The sequence below is a fragment of the Sinohyriopsis cumingii genome, chromosome 14 (genome assembly GCF_028554795.1).
Source record: "Sinohyriopsis cumingii isolate HCF-2022 chromosome 14, ASM2855479v2, whole genome shotgun sequence".
Taxonomy (NCBI): Eukaryota; Metazoa; Mollusca; class Bivalvia; order Unionida; family Unionidae; genus Sinohyriopsis; species Sinohyriopsis cumingii.
The window spans coordinates 63,545,896-63,567,390 of NC_142974.1; the positions used below are offsets into that span (position 1 = coordinate 63,545,896).

At 37.0% G+C, this 21,495-nt stretch overlaps 1 protein-coding gene across 5 annotated transcripts in view; it reads right to left on the reverse strand.

The window, feature by feature from the left end:
• LOC149783999 (uncharacterized) overlaps positions 1 to 21,495 on the reverse strand; it is a 91,412-nt gene that overhangs the window by 66,462 nt on the left and 3,455 nt on the right. For 2 of the 5 annotated variants that reach the window (XM_089932108.1, XM_089932107.1), the window contains exon 2: positions 21,024 to 21,219. Coding sequence is in view for 3 of the 5 variants with exons in the window: in XM_089932106.1 (XP_089788232.1) it covers positions 13,497 to 15,464 (1,968 nt within the window). In the remaining 2 variants the exon portion in view is untranslated. Of the gene's footprint in view, positions 1 to 11,823; positions 15,465 to 21,023; positions 21,220 to 21,495 lie in introns of those variants that run through there. The other 3 variants (XM_089932106.1, XM_089932104.1, XM_089932105.1) reach the window with 3 other exon arrangements.

Consider the following 21,495-nt stretch of genomic DNA (forward strand, 5'->3'; position numbering starts at 1 on the left):
GAATGCACTTCTCGCACGCTCGATGAGCCACGCAGAAATTAGGGATGTGAATGCCGGTCTCTTGCATGCATTCGAAATCGAAAAACATGAAATTGCCTTTCTTCTTGCAACTGTCCTCTTTCTCTGGTGGGGGTTGGTATTTTTGCACGTAGCATTGGTGTTCCAAGTCCACGATGTGGAGACAAATGTGACATTTCTTTTTTCCTGAACATACGTGTGCCTTGGTACTATTGGTACGTATGCCTTGTCCACAGGTAGGGCACAATTTCAGGAGTTGACAAGCACATTTCTTCTGTGGACCTTGTGTTTTCAAATGTTGTTGGTAACAGGTAGGGCTGACAAACGTGCGCAGACAAGTTGAACAAGGCACTGGTTCTTCGCTCAGACAGGGTGGAGAGGCCAAACATCCTTGACATTTCATTCCACAATGCTTGTGTTGCTCTCGATTGTTATAACCATAATCACATTTCTCACAATAATAACCGTATCCCAGGAATCCGGTGATGGTGGTAATGGTATCGAAATGGTCATCGTGATAATAAACATGAATGTATTTTCCGTCCTTAAAATCTTGGCCTCGAAACAACAGAGGCCCGTGCATTTCTTGAGGGTGCACTTTCAGTGTGTAGCGTGGAGCTAGGACATCTTGCAATTTTTGCATCTCAGGAATGCCACAGGGTGTGTCTTTGGACAGGCCAGCTTGTTGCAACAGGAGTTCTGCTTCGTTTCGTTGATTGGCTCGATAGGAACGTTGAATAGTGTTCCAGGTTCTTTTCCATTCTACCGTGTCGTTCTTGTTGGCATAGGTTCGTCCCACCACGATGGCACGGGCTAAACACATCTGGTCATGAGGATTGTGAATTTGGACAAGGCTACGCTTAATGCTGCGAAGCTCGTTCACCAATAACATCTTTTTGCGTCCGGTCCCTTGAGGAGGAGAGACGTGGGTCATGTCCAATGTGGCTTTTCCATCGGTGATGTCAAACTGGTCATTAGATTGTTGCACGTGTTGAATCTTGTCCATGACTTTGGAAGCGGTCAATTCTGCAGGGGTGCTAAACTCGATCCAAACAAGGGATTTCAAACCGTCGTGTTGTATGGAAAGTCTCAAGCGATCGTCTTCTTTGGGTTGACATTGTCGCTTGAGTGCAGTGAGCAGAGAATCCCTCACCCCAGTGATAAACACTTCTGCTTTCTCTAACGGCACTTCAGCCTTGAAATCTTTAAACTTCACCGTGTATTTGTAAGGCGTGGTTCTAAATTTTCTAGAGGAGCGCTTTTCCGTCTCTCGAATGGAATAGTATTTTTCAGGGTTGACTAAGGGTGGTGAACTTGGTTTAGAGGTTTCAAATTCTGGTTCACTCATGTCCTCTTCAAAATCACTGGCATGAATTTGTGCCAAGATTTCAGCCCTGGTACGAGGCGATAGATCACGTTTCTGCCTCTTACTTTCTTCTTCTTCTCCTTCTTTCTTCTCGAATGAATAGGATCGTTTCATCTTGAGTGCAAAACGTCAAATGACTCAAGTTTAAACACCATAGACTAATTTATAGTCATGGCAGACCAGCGTATATAAAAGGGTGTGTGTGTCTTGTCGTTTCACTATTCATTTCACTCTCAAGCCGAGCACAACGATGGAAGAGACTAATCAAATCGAACGTTTCGTCAGAGCTTTGCGAGGGGTCATTAGAAAATTCTCTTCAGACCAGCCCACGGACTACTCTCCGTCCTTTCGAGATAAAAGTCAAGATACTTGCTATATCTGTCAGAAGAAAGGGCATTGGTCTTCAGAGTGTCCAGACCGTCAAAAAAGAAAAAAAACAGGGGCTAAAAAAGACAAAAGTCAAGATACCTGTTATTATTGTAAAGAAAAGGGACATTGGTCTCCAGATTGCCCAAAAAAGAAACAAGAGGAGTCAGAAGAAAAGAAGGATTCTTCAGAAGAAGAGAGGGATTCTTCGGAAGAAGAGAGGGATTTTTCAGAGGAAGAAAGCAGACAGGTGAAGAAAAAGAAACAGGAGAAGAAAAGAAGAAGGGAAGAAAGTGAGGAGGAAGAAGAGGAAAAGAGTGTGACGGTGAAGAAATTTAAAAAACAGAGAGACTTAGCAAGGAGACAGAAGAAGTCAACGAACTTTTTATTAAAGTGTTGTGTTGTGAATTGTGAATTGGATTGTAACAATGGATAATAGAATAAATTAATGATATAAGGTAAGTGTCTTTGAGTTATGATTCTAAAATAAGAAGCTACACTCACGCACTCATACAAAGACACGTACTATAGGGGTAAAATGGGTTGAATTTTTTTTGAGTTATTGGCAAATTGAAATTGTATTTCTTTTCGAGAAATGTGGGTGGCCCTGAAAAGGGCCTTTTTCTTTATGGTGTAGGGGTGAGTTTAAGCAATCAACTTTAACTGCCTTAAGCCTTTGCCACGGCCAAGGCCTACTTCTGGACTGCGTAATGTTGATGATGATTGGGTTGAAATCACTAAGGGTGGTACGGTAGGCTTAGTCACAGGGTTAACGTGTTTAGCTCGGGAAGGTCGTATTCTCTTCGGTCGTGATAAAGAAGTATGATACATTTGTTTCAGACTCCTTAACTCCGCTAAAATGTCCAACAGTACCGTGACCGTTTGATTTTCACCCTCTTGTTTCTTTGCTGCTGATACTTCTTCTTGCTGTTGTTGCTATTGTTTTTTTCTTACCTCTTCTTCTTGCTGCTGTAGGAGAAAAGCTTGTTCCGCTTCCTTTTGTCGTTGTATAAATTTCTCCAATTCTTCTTTCTGTCTCTGTCTAAAATTCTCCACTTGCGTTAATGAAGAAGGTAACGAAGGTTCCGGAACAAATTCTTGCGAGGTAAGAAAATCCACAAAATCTCAATTCACCTCTTCTGAAAGTAAGTCCGGGTTCCCTTGGGCGGTCTCCCCTGCTGGTGCACCCCAATGGATCGTTTTCTGAGTTTCCGTCATGTTGAATCACTGTCGCATAGATTGACTGCACACAAGCGCTAGCGAATCTATATAGACCACGTGACGTCACAGACTGCTCTCTTCGGATTGGATGCGGGCTGACTGAATTTTGTAACGCGTGTTCGGATTGGTGAATGAACTCAATCCGTTTCAATCCTTCCTCTACCTATAAATAACCGCAGTTCACTGCATTGATTCACCTGTTCTCGTCGCTTCAAGATGTGGACCACAGTTGAATCATCCACCCTTGTGTCTTCCATGATGTTCCGGACGGACATGCTCATGTATGTCCGATCCAAGTGGACCGTTGTCCACAGGACAAACACCAGTCTGTGGATACGTAGGATCTACGTAGAAAGACAAGGATGCCTCAAAAGAGTGCTGATTTACGGGCCAACAGTGAGACGCAGCCTAAGGACAAGAAGAAGACCAATGCGATGCCCTTTATGTTAATGGATACATTAACATAAACCCAAAGGCCCTTTTCAGGGCCAGCCATATTTCTCGAAAAGAGAATGACTTTTCAATTGCCTAAATTTAAATTTAAATTTAAATTTAAATTTAAAAATTTTTTTTGAAAAAAAAAAAAATCCCATATTCAATTCCCCTTGTCCCTAAACAAGCCCAAACTCTATTCCCCATGTTAATTTCCCCTTGTACGTACATTGACCCACGATTTATTCCCATGTTAAATTCCCTTGTACGTATATTGACCCACGATTTTTCGCCATGTTAAATTTCCCTTGTACGTATATTGACCGGGGGGGGTCTGTAATGCTAATTCCCATTGTACGTATAGTATCCCCATATACTACTTGCGATATACATGATGAAAGTATGTATTCCAAGCTGGATCTAACTTGGATCAGAAATTTGTGTTCCAGAATGGTAACAAACTCAACCAATTAGACGCAATATCACCACATTAATATGAGTGTACCTTACTCTTAATACCAAATGTATCATAGATATTGATGGCAAAATCTTAAATTCCAGGTTTGTTAGGTAAGTTAAAAGTTCCTAAACGTAACTCCCTATTCCTAAACCGATCGCTCACTCCTTTCCCAAGACAGTGACCTTATCATCGGAATGGAAATTCTGTAACACACACTAATGTCAGAAATTTGTGTATGTTTGACCTTTAACCCTCACCAATCAGGGCCTCCTGGTGATGGAGCTAATAATGACCTCCCTCTTCCGAGATCTTGATATTCAGCAGACAAGTATACTTTCTGTAGACAAGCTGTTTAAGAATGCTAATTTTAAATGTGTGTAAATTATGCACAACAATTTAGTTTTAAGCATTTAATAACACAGACAGATGGACAATCGGCAACATCTTAGCACAGATGCATTTTAAACAAGCGTGGGTATAATAGCACAACTATACCTACCACTGCAGATAACGTGGGCCTCAATCCTACTACTGTAGCTAACATGGGCGTCAATCCTACCACTGTTGATAAAATGGACCTCAATCCTACCACTGCAGATAACGTGGACCTCAATCCTACCACTGTAGATAAAGTGGACCTCAATCCTACCACTGTATATAAAGTGGGCCTCAATCCTACCACTGTATATAAAGTGGGCCTCAATCCTACCACTACAGATAACGTGGACCTCAGTCTTACCACTGTATATAATTTGGGCCTCAATCCTACCACTGCAGATAACGTGGACCTCAACCATACCACTGTAGATAATGTGGGCCTCAATCATACCACTGTAGATAACTTTGGTGTCAATGTATGATCCCTATCTCAAGGCCTCATCACATCAGCTATTTTTTCTTCTCATATTCTCTTGTAAATGTGTGTGTGTGTGTGTGTGTGTGTGTGTGTGTGTGTGTGTGTGATTTGGATCTTTGTACTTAGCTTTAACAATTTTTCAGTCATATTACAACGATGTCCGCAGTTTACACAGTTTATAGTATGATGCCGCAGACACGTAGCATCATGTCCCACCCAGTCACATTATCCTGATGACACCAGGCCAAGTAGTCCTAGCACTAATCTCTTAATGCTGAGCACCTAATGAAGCAGCTGTACTATTTTGCATCAGTTTTTGGTATGACTCAGCTGGAGTTCGAACCCGCGACCTCCCGCATCCGAAGCGTATGTTTGAACCACTAAGCCACTGTAGTGTTTTATTATGAGCAAACCGTGTGCATATTAAGTGAATTATGTATAGCTAAGAAGGGCAAATATTTGAAATACGTTTGTAAAATCAATGAACTCTTACAATCATGGGACAATACATGATGAATGTTTAGTGGACATATAGTAAGTGGTGATTTTAAACATAGTGATGATTTTAAACTGATGGTGATGATTTCAAGCCGACAGTAAGTAATAATTTCAGTAAGTGGTGATTTTAAAAAGACATTAAGTGTTGATTTTAAACATGTAGTAAGTGATGACTTTAAACAGACAGTAAGTGATGATTTTAAACAGAAATCAAGTGATGACTTTAACCACATACCAAGTGATGATTTTAAACATATAGTGAGTGAGGATTTTAAACAGGTAGAAAGTGATGATTTTATCAGGTAGAAAGTGATGATTTTATCAGATAGAAAGTGATGATTTTGAACAGAAAGCAATTGATGACTTTATATAGATAGTAAGTGATAATGTTAAACTAAGAATGACATGGAGCATGGTAACACACAGGTTAGCATGTTGAACTCTTAAAGAGGAGTACTGGGTTTGATTTCCATACCAAATTGAATCAGCTGCCATGTTGTATTTTTAGGCAAGATACTTTACTCTCAATGTCCATAAAACCTACACACCTTAAACAAGGCTTAAACCAAAGGTTCTCAACCTTTTCAAGTATGAGGATTCCTTCTTAACTTCAAAAAAACATTTGCGGACCCCACTTTCTGATTGTTGTAATTTTAGACTCCCTTGTAATAACCCCATGGCTCACAGGATGGAAACTACTGGTTTAACCACTATGAACCATTATATTCATCAATGCCATTGCTCACAAATTAATTAAATGTATACTGTATATTTAGTACCTAGTACAGTATAGTATTTCCATTTGCATTTTCTCCTGAAATACTTCCATAAATATTTACCAAGAGTAAAGAAACCTATGACCTTAAATAGGAGAATAAATGACAAATTCTTATTTCAATTTGTGCGAAAACCATGGGATTCTTAAGACCATAAATTAAATATTCATACTTACATATTGAAAGATCTTTGATTATTACATTCGCTAAATAATTATAGTGAAATAGATAAAACTGATATGCTCGTTGTAAAGTAGTTTACACACATTGTGTGTGTTCTTGCTAAAGAACTGTACTCAGGGTGATTGTCATCTGTCAAGTTATGTAAGCACACTTGGGCTCACTTGGGTTTCTTATCTTAAAAAAGCATACACCATTTTGGTTTTTGCTCATTTTGTATTTTATTTTTATTCTTTCTATGATTTGTCTGCAGTCAGTCTTTATTTGCTCTTCGTGTTACTGTTGTTTCACGAAACAGTTACCCTATTCAACACACCAATGAGGACAAACCAACCTCATAATTTAACAAAGAAGTGACATGGGGATTGCATATCATTTGCATTTTATATGGTAGTAACAAGCATATTGCAGATAAAATGTTTGAACTAAAGCTCTCCGTTAGTGACAGTGTTATTGAGCCACATGTACATTTACGATATTAAATAAGTTAATACCTGTAACATAATAAAGAGTGAAAATCTTCATGGTTTTTCTCAAAATCCACAGTTGTTTTTAATTGTTATTCAGCTAAATTTCAGTGAGTTATGGCCCCTATTCGCTTTGAATTTTTACCCCCATCGAAACATATTGTTGGGGGCATCTGCGTCTTGTGAACACATTTCTAGTCCTGTACATTGTTGATTCCATGATTTTACTTAGCCATTTAACACATTTATTGGTCTGTATAGTGTTGGTTCCATTATCATAGTTAGCCTTGTAACACAATACAAAGTACAGACTGATTTTATTGCACATCATTTTGTTAGCTGTTCAGGACCTATGCTATCTTCGCTTCCATTCCTAATAATGTGTCCACTATAAAGTTGGATCTCGCTTCCATGCTGTTGGCTTAAAGTCAGAAGTATAACAAAGATCATAAACTATTATTTGAAGGTGCAATATTGGCAGATGCTTGTTCATATTGTAGACATTTGAGTGCGTGTATGATGTTTTATGTTGTTATATATGATATACATTTGAGTGGTGCATCTATCATGGTATACGTGATTACGTATGATATACATTTGAGAGTATGTATAATGTTTTAAGTGGTTAAATACGGTATACATTTAAGTGCATTAACTTGTTAAATATGATGTAAAATATGATTCTTTGCTATTTATGCTTTGCTGCAGAAGCGTTTGAGGCCATATCTGAAGGCAGTGTCATAATGGAACTGCATTGAAATCTGGCAATTAAACTGGGGGACCAGACATTTGCTGGTATATATTAGAATATCAAACATAATCTAAAAATAGCTGTATTTATCGTTGATAATCTACTAGGTGTGGAGGCCCAACATTACAGTAAACCAACAAGTTTTTAAAACTTAACAGTTTAATTATTAAAGTAACAATTGAAAATGTGAGAGGAACTTATAGTTAATGAAGTGAATCCCAATTAATCCTTATAAAGGTCTTTGAAAGTCCTAAACGAATGAATAGTCCATTATAATGTTCCATACTGGAAATGAACTGGTCCTCCAAGAACGGTGACGTCGTCATGATGGCGTTGTCGAGAATTCTTTTGAATAATTTGTAACAGTTCCAGAGTAAATTTAGAGTCCAAATAATGAGCACTTTCTATCGCCACTGCACAGACGAAACCAATCTTTTTCCTCTCGAAAAATATCTAAGTACAACATAAAAAGCGTCTGCAGAGTTACAACAGGAACACTAAAAGTGGGAAGGACTCCAGAAATGGAAATGAAACTAAATGCCTAACTTTCTCGTTATATACGCCCTACATTGCGACTGTAGTTTGCAATATATACACAGAATTCTTTATGAAACTTCCATATATATTATTCATTGAAAAAAACTCCATAGGCGCCATTTTAAATCTTATCATTACGATTGTTATTACTAATTGTCAACACGTACGTAAACATCTATTTATAGATCCAACGCAATTTGCATTTTTAACAGAGCCAAATTAAGCACACCAGTTATATATATATATATTAAAAAAACATATTCTATACAGTTTACGATCATGAATAAAAATTTACGAAAATTAAACAAATTCATATTCCAGAATACACCGAAAATATAGATATACATAACAACGTTCTGTTTTAAAAACTCTAACGAAATAAATTAAATTGTACACTGAGAAAGCCAATATATCATTATCACTGGAGGGAAGTTCACTAGTAGTGGAATGACACAAAGGGACCACACAGCAAGCTCAAGCAAAGATGTAGCAACTTGATTTGAAACACGATAATAATTAAATCTTGCAAATGTAGGCCAAATATGAACACGTAGGAAGATGTAAAATCCTCCCTGAAATGATTCTGCACTGCAGATATAACTATCAGACACTTTGTCGAGCTAGACAAAATATAGACGAACATTTAGACATAGAATTAAGTGGCAATTCCTAAAGACATGATAATGTTGCAATTCCTAAAGACATAAATGATCTGATTTTATCAAACGTCAAATGCCGTGAGTATGACATTGAGCAAATAAAGGAAACGCAATAAAGAGGAAACGACCTTCATCAAATTGCGAACGAAGACAAGAAGGGACAAGTTTTTGTTTGGGTAGCAGCCAATATTAAACTTCCCGTTGGCTATTGATACGTGTTTCGTCATATACAAATTAGAAGCATTGCCAAAGCTACCACCTGTACAAAGTGCAATTGAAAAACAAGAAAGGAAAACGGTAGTGCATACAGCAGGCGAAACAGCGTAAAATAGTAGCGGCCATTTTATCTCTTAAATGTTGTATTTTTTCTATTCAGCTTATACAAATTAGATCGCAGAATTTCAAGGTAAACAAAAAATATTAAAACTAATTTACTGCGTATCGTTATAAGCAAGTTTAATTACAAGTTTATATGCGTTTGTACGTTACTGTATTTTGAATGGATGTGTGTAGCTTTTCAGTCTTACGACGCCTGACAAATGTCGATTCAAGCCGAGGCTGGGGTCACATGTGCACTCCTTGTGTTAATATATAGCACATATAAGGCGATTTCGTGTTGTCAGAGAGTTCGTCGTACTTTATTGCTAAACCGTCAGACTCCTGTGGTTATACGTAATTGTTACGCTAAAAATGTCCCAGTGATAATTCACAGATATGTAGGCTTATTTCAGCAGGCATGATTTGAACGTTCATTCACGGGGAGCACATGCTGTGTATTACCACTACGATATGTTGTCGACGGATGTTGTAAGAGACGTATTTCGAACTGATTTGACATTTTGATCACACTGCTTGTCTACTTATATCTTATGTGTAACATACCTTGTGTAGTTTGCACTTTATTTGTAATCATTCGTGTGGAAATATGTAGAATTAATTCATTAGCGTGTCTTGTGTTCGTGGGTCTTCATGTTTATACGATTACGTCACTTTCGGCATAGAATGTTTGATGCTTGATTTTGATTGGTCAATAGTTCTTTCTTGCCCGATGATCGCAAACGCTAAATTCTGATTGGTCAATATTAATACTATAAAAGGAGGTCAGCGATACAGTCGAGCATGCCTTATAGGCGCATGCGACCTTAATTCAAGAGTTAGTCGCGCATGCCCTAAGGACGAATGGGACTATAATTTAAGTGAGTAACGACCTTTGTCACTCTCCAGTCTTTGTCGAAAGCGCCAAGTACAAAAAGGCTCAAACATGTGGCTATGGCAAAAAGGCTAAAGTTGTGTGACTAATTTCATTGCATAAAATGTCACCAGCAGAGTGTTATTTCGTGACTAGTAAAATTACGTGTTTTGGACTTATCTCTTTTGGAATTTAAAAAGAAGGTGAAAAACATGCATCTGCACCTAACAACTCTATTTATATTCAGTGGCCCTATATTTTATTCTTCAAAAATTCATAAAAATTATAATCGATATTTTATTCTATTTATAGAATTTACACTTTTTGTTTGAAATTCATTTGAAAGAACTTTGTCTTTTGCTTGTGAAAATCCATTGCACCAAGATGGGTAATAAATCGTGGAGGCAGTGAACTAGGCATGCTTGGAGCCCTCTAGCACTCAAACCTGAAAATGTGAACCATACCCATAGGCTAATGTGCATCTGCACCCAAATCATAATAACAATGAGCACCAAAGAATATGGTGCTCCAGCAATAGTGAACTTTGAACCCAGATTAGGTCCTTTTATTTGTTATTCAACGCCCCCCCCCCCCGATTGAATGAATAAAGAATAAATGAGCTTATATTGAACACCAATAGCTTGCTTGACTCAATACTAACCATATTAAACTTGCATATAAGAGATAACAACATACACAGAATTATGTAATCTGTATTGATAGTTAGCTGCTTGACACACTGCATCCTTATGTACTTGCATGATTCAGCTCTGTGTTTAAAAGTGCTTTCAGTTAGAAAAGCATATGTAATTCATTGCCGATTCCTGTTCGTCATAACCTAAGTTAACAAGCTTTATAAACAAATATGTGTTCTGCTAAATGATTCAGCAAACACTAATAACGCTTTGGATCTTAACGTATTGCATTTCATAATGTTATCTATACATTAGTTACACTATAACTTCACAAACATTTCATATAAGTCACTTGATTTGTTTGGCTCATCTTTTCTGTCATTAAATACTGTTAACTTTATTTTGACGCCTCAGCTCATTAATTACACCCTCAGAATAAGATCGCTCCCTTAGAATATGATAGTATATCGTCATGTGACCCAAAGGCTGATGACAAGACGGGCCCATTAAGAACCCGTCGCCCGTCCACGAGGAGCGACGTGACGCTACCTACCTACCTATATATATATATATATATATATATATATATATATATATATATATATATATATATATATACTGTAACTTTAGTAGTTTCATTAGGACATGTAATAGATCAATAACTCTAAGGGGTTCACTATCCGATCGAAAATATACCTTTTAAAACCAGTCTGAATGATACCCTCACGTCCATGGCCTGACATGATATAATGAACTGTCTATAGACACTGATGGAGTTTCTTAATATTAGTTAAGCAAGTTGTTTAATCTTTTTCTAACCATACGTAGCTAATTGTGGGAAACATGTTTACATTCTAGAATTTCATTATGACTGCAATTCATAAATGTGCCACCTTCATCATTCTAAATGCAAGCCTTTTGCGAGTTGTTATAAAATGTAATCCTACATGCTGTATGGTACCCGGTATAGCAATAAAATGTACTCCTGCATGCTGTATGGTACCCGGTATAGCAATAAAATGTACTCCTACATGCTGTATGGTACCCGGTATAGCAATAAAATGTACTCCTACATGCTGTATGGTACCCGGTATAGCAATAAAATGTACTCCTGCATGCTGTATGATACCCGGTATAGAAATAAAATGTACTCCTGCATGCTGTATGGTACCCGGTATAGCAATAAAATGTACTCCTGCCTGCTGTATGGTACCCGGTATAGCAATAAAATGTAGTCCTACATGCTGTACAGTACCCGGTATAGCATTGATCTTTTGTTTCTTTGTTTGATTTTCGCAAACCTAGCTGCACTGAGATAGACAGAGACAGACAGATAAATGGTTACAACAGTTTAAATGTAGTAGGAAAATCGATTAACAAGAATGCAATACTTAAAAATCAGAAATGCATGACATTCTTTATTCCTGGATTTCATAATATTTAAAATTCTAAAAGTAACATAATTACGGTTGATTTGATTTTGCGATATCATGCACACTAGAAATTCTACATTATCACTCACTATTTCAGTTGTTTTAATATCTCTACCGGATGCAGAAAATTACGTGTCATTGTTTCATTTTTTTGCAGATATGTTTGAACGTCATATTCAAGTACTTTATAATGTAAATGTTTTAATAACTGGCATGATATAAGAGTGGAATCTTATAACATTTCATTTCTATTATACTTTCTATTTCATTTTTTTTCGATATTTATATTTCATTCAATAAAGGTACATACAATCACATTCATTTTCAAGCCAGGTGGTTCAGAGAAGTTTATAATAATAATAATAATAATCATCATCATAATAATAATAATAATAATGCAACCTATATGATCATAAGTAAAAGCCTTTCCGCCTAGTATTCATTGTATTTAAATATAAATATACTGACCAAGAACTTTTAAAAAAAGCCCTCTCTGCATAATAGTTTGCACATTCCCATTAAATATTCACTATATGCTTGTCTTTTGAGAAACGTAGCACTACATGTTCTTCTTATTAAATCATTTAAAAGACACAAACACATAATGTGTGCGTGTGTGTGTGTGTGTGTGTGTGTGTGTGTGTGGTTTTTAGAACTTGATTTTCACTTAATCCTCTTAACATTTTTTCACATATTAACTCTTTCATTCTGTCAACTATTTATTTAAAACTTTGTATGTATGGCAAGTTTGTCTCCATATAATTCAGAGTTTCAGAAAGCTTACGAACACGGGTTGGAAACACTGTATATGGCTCTAGTCTATATATGCATTGATCTTCTGTTCTTGTTAATGATTCAATCATTTAATGCTAAATTTTGTATTTCTTCTAAGTCATCAGAAATGTCATCAAAAATCATCAGAAATGAATCATTTTGTTGTGCATTCAAAATAGAAGAAATGTTAAACAAGCAGACATACGTGACCTTTGTGGGGACACGTGACAGACAACAAAATAAACGATTATTATTTCAATCAGCATCTTTTACATTTTATTCACCTCTGGAAATTTAGGAGAGCTATAGTTGCAATGCCTGAAAGTGAGAAATGTGTTTAGTTACATATATATCATTTATTTTCAGATAAGATTCTTCTGATAATGTGTAGCATCAACACTGTAATTTATGTGTACACAACACAGACACGTGTCATACTCACCCATATACACGTGCCATATTCATCCATAGACACGTGTCATATTCATCCATATACACGTGTCATATTCATCAATAGACACGTGTCATATTCATCCACAGACACGTGTCATATTCGTCCATAGACACGTGTCGTATTTACCCAGTGACACGCGTCATGTTCATCCATAGACACGTGTCACATTTGTCCATAGACACGTGTCATATTCATCAATAGACACATGTCATATTCATCCTACGAAAGTTAGTAAAACTATACTTTTCATAATTCGTTTTAACTGATGAATTAAGGTCACCATTTATTTACATTTTAAAATTGCTTGTATTATATCTTACAAAAACCCTCTATACGTATTTTTGTTTTCATTGGACTTTTATGTGTTTTTAACAGGTATGAAAATTTACAGGAATGTAGCGCTTAAATGAACATCTGCGATATTTTATTTCAGTTCATAAATATGTATTTTTTGGCTATCTGAACGATTCGTAATGACCAGCATATTCTTGCTCCTGTGAACGCCCATTGCACAGGGATATTTAGGCACTCCTGAAGTTATGACCTGTATGATAGACCCATAAGGAGACAGCTGATGAATGTTGTCAGGCAGGGATCCAAGAACATAAATGTTGTCATATCTGTCCACGGCTACCCCTCTGGGGCCTCTAAGATTGTCAGGGCTGTAGGTAAACTGCTTCCTTTCATGCATGTCAAAACAGACAAGCGAATTACTCTTATACATAGTAACATAAGCTAGTGTCCTCATGTTATTTAGGGCTATGCAGTGAAGGAATGAACAAGTAGAGTCGTACTGATAACAATACTTCAAATCTCCTCTCTTGGTGATAACACTAAATATACTCTTGTTATCACCACAGTCACCAATCACAGCTATCTCCTCTTTCCCAGCAGGTGTTATTGCATTGCACCTGAATTTGGTTTTCATCGTTCTGACTGGCCTGATGAAGTCACCCACCACTGACAGGATCTGGATAGTATTCTTATTATACAACGACACTGCCACCTCCTGGTCATCCAGTACACAGATGTTCCATGGTTTACCTGTTAATGTATGACTTGTGATGAACTGAAAAGAACTGCTTAGTAAGATGCACTGGCTGTTGTTATCATCAGCAATCAGCAACCTGCCATTTGGGAGAAATGCGACACCAGAATAAAATGGTTCATTACCAGTAGGGACGTCAAGATCAATTACGTCACCTATCTCCACTCGACAGTTTTTCGTTGGCCTTCCTAACCATGTTAATGGTAGAGTGTTGCAGCTGATTGTAGTTGCAATTTTCCCAAATTCAAACAAAGAGAGGGACAAAATGTATCGTATCGGAGGAGCAAATTCTATATCTAATGTTACTGTGTCAGTTTTCTCGTACTTTTCTTCAACCATTTTGAAGTAGGAATGTAACTGCGACCTCATCTTTACAGCCATCAGAAATTTTTGTAAGCTGCTCCCATATTTGTGAACTGCTTCAAGGAGATAATGAGAATTTCTCACAGCATGAATTAGCGACAAACACTGGTGATTTTCCTCCTGTTTCCTGATAACCTCTTCTTTGTAAATTCTGTTTCCCTCTGTCCTCAGCCGTTTCTCTAACTCGTCTAGACTTGTATTTATTTTCTTTCTTACTTCTCTGATCTGATCCGTTATCCAATTAATTTGGGGCTCGAGAGTATTAACAAAGGGGTCATTCATCTCCATAAACGTCTTTAAATGGTTCTCGATTGTCTTCATATTCGCAATTATTTCTTCTGGCTTGCTGTCATCTAGCAAAGCAGGGAGTTCTTCTTTCAAGTCTATCACTTTGGAGCACATTTTATGGCCGTGGAAAAAGCATGTACCACAACAGGGAAACTTGTGATCACTGCAGTAGTATTTTATATCTTCTCCGTGATGTTCCGAGCAAGCACAGCCCTCGGCAAGTTTCATCGCATTTTCTGGATTACAATCTAATTCGTCCACACTAAGAATAGTATGATCCTTTGATATTTTCAGTTTCCTATGAAATTTCAAGCAATCTCTGCACATGGCTTCTTTGCATAATGGGCAGAACCCTTCTGCCTGGGCAGTGGCACCCTCCGTGTTACAAGCGTCACACAAACGAGCTAGTTTGGATTTCTTAGGGACAAATGATTGCAAGACCAAGTCGACTGGAAACGTAGATGCCCATTCACTTATTGGCCTATCCTTGAAAGGAGGACTTGTGGAATTTCGACATACTGGACACGGAACATACGTCAGATTTGTATGCTTCTTTGCCTCTGTTGTTACGTGGGATTGTAAACACTTCTCACAAAAGGAGTGGGCGCACGGCAGCTGTCTGGGTATGCTGAATTGCTCCAAACAGAGTGGACAACTGGGTCTATCTGCACTCTCTAGTATTATGGCCGCCATCTATAACAATAAACCATAATAAAACGCTAGAAAAAGATCCACATTTATTCTGTATCATACCAATGGGAAAACAAGTTCACAAATGCTTGGTCTTTTTTATAATGTTGTTTCTTCTTCCCGTATGTACCTAGTACAAGTTAAAAGTTGACTAGTACATACATTAGACTGACAAAAGGATTATCAATACGGTATCACTCCTTCGGATGGTGAACATCTACTTATATTTATTGGCATGCCGTATATTTGAGTTGTAACTCAAAGTAACAATCTTGCCCTGTACTTGTTAAGTGTGATAGAGAGTGGAAGTTACGCACACGATTTGCAATTTGTAATGGATATATCTAATTATGAGTATTTGACTCTTTCAAAGTAACTTTGCTATTGCATAGTTATGTATCTGTTGACCTCTCTTTTCTTTTCCTTTTTTGGGGTTGGGTCGGGGGCATCTGAATTTTCCTGGGATTTTTTTTCTTTGAAGGGATCAAGAAACTCAGTCCATAAGAACTCTGTAACTGTTTGGTTGCAAGCAGGAGAGATCATAAATTATTGTAGTATGTGTGGAAATAGTGAGGATATAATATTCGTGTACTATATGTTTGGTGTGAATCATGTGCTATACACTTCCTAACGACTGTTATACGTTTCCTAGCAAATACCGTGTACGATTCTTAGCGATGTAGCCGATGACAGATTTCAGAATTATTGACCAACTGACAATTTTACAATTGATTAAACATGATGTACTCATGAACTCAGCAGCACAACTCCGTAACGAATACTAACTAAATCAGAAACTGAGCTGAACGAAATAAGTTAACCTTTGTCAGGGAAACGTAAAGTGAAGGTCAGCATACATCAATACCTATCTACTTTACAGGCAACATTACTCTGTGCCCAGCTGACTGTGAGAGACTGACCACATTAACCTTAAGATCAAGATGAATTCTAGCATAACGTGTTATTACTGAGACATTGGGGAAAATTCCCAACACCATTGGATGACCGATGAACCAGACTGATACAATATTCCATAAGTGCATGCTGAAATTCTATTCTATATCTAAAGAAGGTGGGATTAAACAAATTGAAATAAACGGTAATTTAAAACAAAAATCACCATTCTTGCTAATCCAGGATGAAGACTGATAGATAGACGGATGAATTCGTTAAGCGGACAACAAAGGTGATTGCTGTTTTGAGCAGCCTCCATGGTAGGCTCCACAAATGTGGGCAAAGCACAAACGTTATCGACATAAACTTAATATTTAGAAGACAATCGACCCACTGGCGATAGAACCTTTATATTTTCCAGTTTAAGACATTTGATAGTCGTAATTTATGTTGACATATTCATGAACTATATTTATGGCATTTATATCTCTTTAAAACTGCATCACCGTTGAGAACTAAGTACTATAAAACGCGTAATTGTGTAAAATGTATGTTTCCCCAGTTTATCTGCAAGGGCATGAAACCGACAGAGTGGGGGGAAAAATGTAACAGAAGTACGGGCAAAAACTGGATGGACAGGTGAAAGGACATGCACAAGTGTTTCCGAGCTTCTTCGTAGAAAACGGGATGTGTGTGTGTGTGTGTGTGTGTGTGTGTGTGTGTGTGTGTAAATACGAATTCGGGCGATTAGCTTAAACAATTTTGACATTATTATGTTGAAGGTGGGGAGGGGATGGGTGGGGGCAGGAATAGAACAAGATTGTTTTCTTCCTTATTTTAACTGACACTTTTCATGCTTATCTCATAAACTATAACGACAATAACAGAACTGCATATATAATGATAGTTTGTGTTTCTCAATTTCAGAAATATCGACCAATTTACATATATTTTTAAATTGTACATTACAAAGTTCTCAGCTACTGGTCTTGTTAAGCAGCTTGGAACGAATGTTTATCTTCGTGTATATGGTCATAAACACAGAACGGGAAGTAGTTGACCTGACTGTGGTTACCACAGCTGGCACACCAGTACCAGCAAGCCCCGCCCAGCCCCGTCCCCCCCCCACCCATTGGTAAAAGTTCGTACTCGGAAAGATAGCCAAATTGTCACTACGACTGGCAAAAAGAGATGTGTCTGTCTGCTGGGAAAAAATATCTTGGACTTTATATGATCCTATATATAAAAAAATCTGTCTAAATATGAGGGAGATAAATTTAAGGAGACTCGCTACCATTTCGACGCCACAAATTTTGTATGATTGTAATGCGCAAATTGCGCATTCACTGTTCATATTTTGTAATGTTTTGGCCTCAACAGATTGAAAACAAAGATACAAAACAACAACGACATCGTGGGAGAGAACATTAATCTTCCCACCGTTGTAGACGTATTCAATGCAATGTTTTTATACATCCAGATGTATAGTCCATTGGGAAAATGTTGCTTACACCTTTAAATAAAGAATATATAAAGGTTTATAAACCGAACAACAATTTGTGGTTTTGAGAAAGCAACATCCGTTGCTCGTAATATTAACTTAGGGATTTTTACACACCTGTAGTTATAGACAACGTAATGAATTTTAGGTAAATACATGTACATGTTTAGGCTCAACAGGGCTGTGATTACGGTTTATCTATTTTTTATTGGTTACCTACTGACTTTAAGAAACTGCAGGGGTGGGGCTGGATGTGTCGTTCGATTTCGGTTGCCATGTTTGACTTTTAGTACGTAAGTACGTCTATGTAAGGGAATTTCCAGTTTATTTCTTTCTTTACGGGGAAGTGGGGTGAATAGAGACTTTCCACACTTGTTGACACAACTATGAAGAGTACACAGTCATAATAACTAGCAAACTGTAATACGAATATGCATATACTTTTAATATATACTTACTATTGCGTCATCTCAAATTACTGTTGTGCACCCACCCACCCATCTCAGACCCCGAGGAGGTTGTCGCTATCGTGTAATGGTGGATATCCTAAAGTATGTGACGTTTACAAATAATTCGACAAAAGTCAGGTACATGGCAGTAACCGCTAAAAGATTTTGTCATGCAGCATAATACCGATAATTTAGTGTTTTATACGACGTCAGTGCACAGGTGATCGATGCGGACAGCACGTTTGTTGTGGACCAACGGACTCTCTGGGAAAAGCTTTTGTTACAGTCTGAAGTTTTATATACTTTTAAAGATAAGCGCCATAGCGTGTCAACCCAGAGAGGTGCAATTGTACATGTATATCGTGAACGTATATTAGAAACACAAAACCGAACATACTGAAAGTAAGACCACATTTTAAGTTAGAAAAATAACTGTACTCCAAATACATAAATACGATTTATATGGCAAGTTTGACCAAAAACAGGCAACGGCGTTAAGAAGCCTGATGCACTGAAAGTTTAAAAGGCAAACCTAAAACTGCCCAACGATTCGCTATGTACTATATCATATCATAGAAATCAATCTGAAGCTTAAAACTTCAAATATAAATAAGTTTTAAAATTAAGTTAAATTAAAGATTATATAAAAATTAAAAAATTAATGGCGTTATAAAATTTACATATGTAAGTGATCGACGGAAGTTAAATGTCAAGAATGAATGGGCAACAGAAAATCTGCTACAGCAATTGTGTACTGATTAAGTTTAATTATCATTGTCTTTAGATGCAATTTATATTATCATTTTAATTTCGTTAATTCATAAATTTATATTCATTCCATAATTTATCTCTGTATTTCTTATTTATATTTTACATGAATAAGACATTAAACAAAACCCAAGAGAAGCAATCTGAGTCAATTCCAAGCAAAGATCCTTTTATCGACGATAGTTTTAACAACTTCGACGACAGCAACATCATTGTCATCAGTGTTGCGATAAATCAAACCCCTTAATCAGAGTTGATACTGATGGACGATTGGTGAGTGTGATGTCACATGATCAGTAAACTGTGCAATCGTTTGCAGACAAACCTATCTGCAACATATCGGTGTAAATTTTAGACACTTATCGGTGTATCTCACATATCTTGAGTTACCGTCAGTTTAATTTTTTTGTGGCGATATATGCATATTTCTGAATTAAATACTATTTATCATGACTTGGAAATCCACATGGAACTGCTTAACCCTAAAACATTTGGCCATGTTAAATCTCGTTGAAGATATAGCTGTAACCAGATACCGGTAAGTGTATACACTGTTTTCAGGGGTGTTCCGGGAAGATTTGCATGCAACAAACTTGAGCATTTTAATGCACAGGTGACATCACACCCACCAATCGTCCATCAGTATCAACACTGATTTGGGGGTTTGATTTATCGGACTATGTCATCACTGAAAAGCGGCAACAGCAAAAATAAAAAATCATCAGCGTCGTCATTAATCAATCATTATAATATTCAAGCAATCATCATTATCATCAAAATCATCATCATCTTTGTCAGCAAAAAGAAGGATAAGATGTATATAAGCTGCTCAAATATAGCGTGGAATAAGTAGCTACATTATATACGGCCTAATGGGTTGGTCCCAATGGTGGAAATACATCTTTATATAGAGGAGATTCGTGATATATTTCATGCCAAGTATGTACTACATTATATAAAGCCCTGATACATCCTGATGACAGAAACTGATCAATCTCCATACAGGGTGGATTAATTATGATAGTAGTTATATGTGGGGATTGGGGGATAAATCATAATTATAAAGGCATTTATAGACCTACATGGGGATGACGTTTAGGAGACATGGTATATAGTCGAAATAGTCCAGGAATATTCTCTTAGTTTTTGGGTCAAGGTAAAAACATACTGCAATAAAAATTATTTTCGTGCAATGAATTTTTACAAGGTACCTAAAACACCATATCAAAAGTATAGGAAAAACATTTGGTGGAAGAATTGAAAATTTACGTTACAATGTTATGTACCTTTGTATTTATATACACAGCGTAATACCTAACTCAACAAACCAAATACTAAGCACTATTAAGAACAACATTCCTTTGCCAATAATAATATTAATAATGAATGTAAAACCATGAAACAAAGTCAGAGAAACATGATGCGGTTTACTATATTGTAGTACCCTAAAGGTATTGTGAAAACAGTTTTGCATGCACAAACATTGTCCATTTAATGTGTCCAGATTAAGTGATGTTAAACGTTGAGGTGTGAGATGATGTTTGACCTACGAAACTTTCGCATATTTGAGCATGTCATTTGTAACTGTCGCTGAAAACATCTACCACGTGTGAATTACTTCTTCCATTCCTGAACGTATGCCACCCACCCACCATTGTTTACATCGCCGTATGCATCTCTTATAAATGTGTACTCTGTGTTTTATACTAAACGTTAGTATAAGACCTTGCTCTGGTCCTCATAATGTCACGTTGTTGTCATGACTATTAATGAATGCGTCAAGGAATTCATCTAAAGACATGAACAGTTCTACAAGTCCTGGGACATCAACATTAAGTGGAAAGAAGTTCGCATATTAGCAATTATTGTGCCATAGTCATTTTCATGTTGGACCATGCGTGTATCATGCTGAAATTTCTCATGAATAGTTTAGGACATGAATTATCTTACCTTTCTGAAATTTGGAATATCTAAGCTCGAAATATGATGATAGTCAATAAATTAGTAAGTTCAATCATCCGGTGGTGTTTTTTTCCCGAAAAAGCGGAGACGCAGGATAGTGCTGTAATCAATGGAAATTGCATCATCAGTACATTGTACTTTCGCTCGATTCGCATCGAAATTCACTTGTCCGTTTCGTTCAGTTCTATGTAATCAGAAAAATGAATATACTGTAAAAATTTGGAGTATGCGCATTGGTTATAGCGCCCCGTTTTAAGGAATTCTTAGATTTGTGTGATTATTGGAATTCGGCGCAATGGCAATAACCCTAGCCCGAAATAATTAGCCAATTACCATGATGCCATGTTCACTGGTAGTGAATTCAGGCCAAAACCGAATGAATCTCCCTGTCTTTCCTTGACTTGACTTAATTGGATTAAAGTGGTGTTCGTCCACTAGGGACATGTACCACTGGTTACTG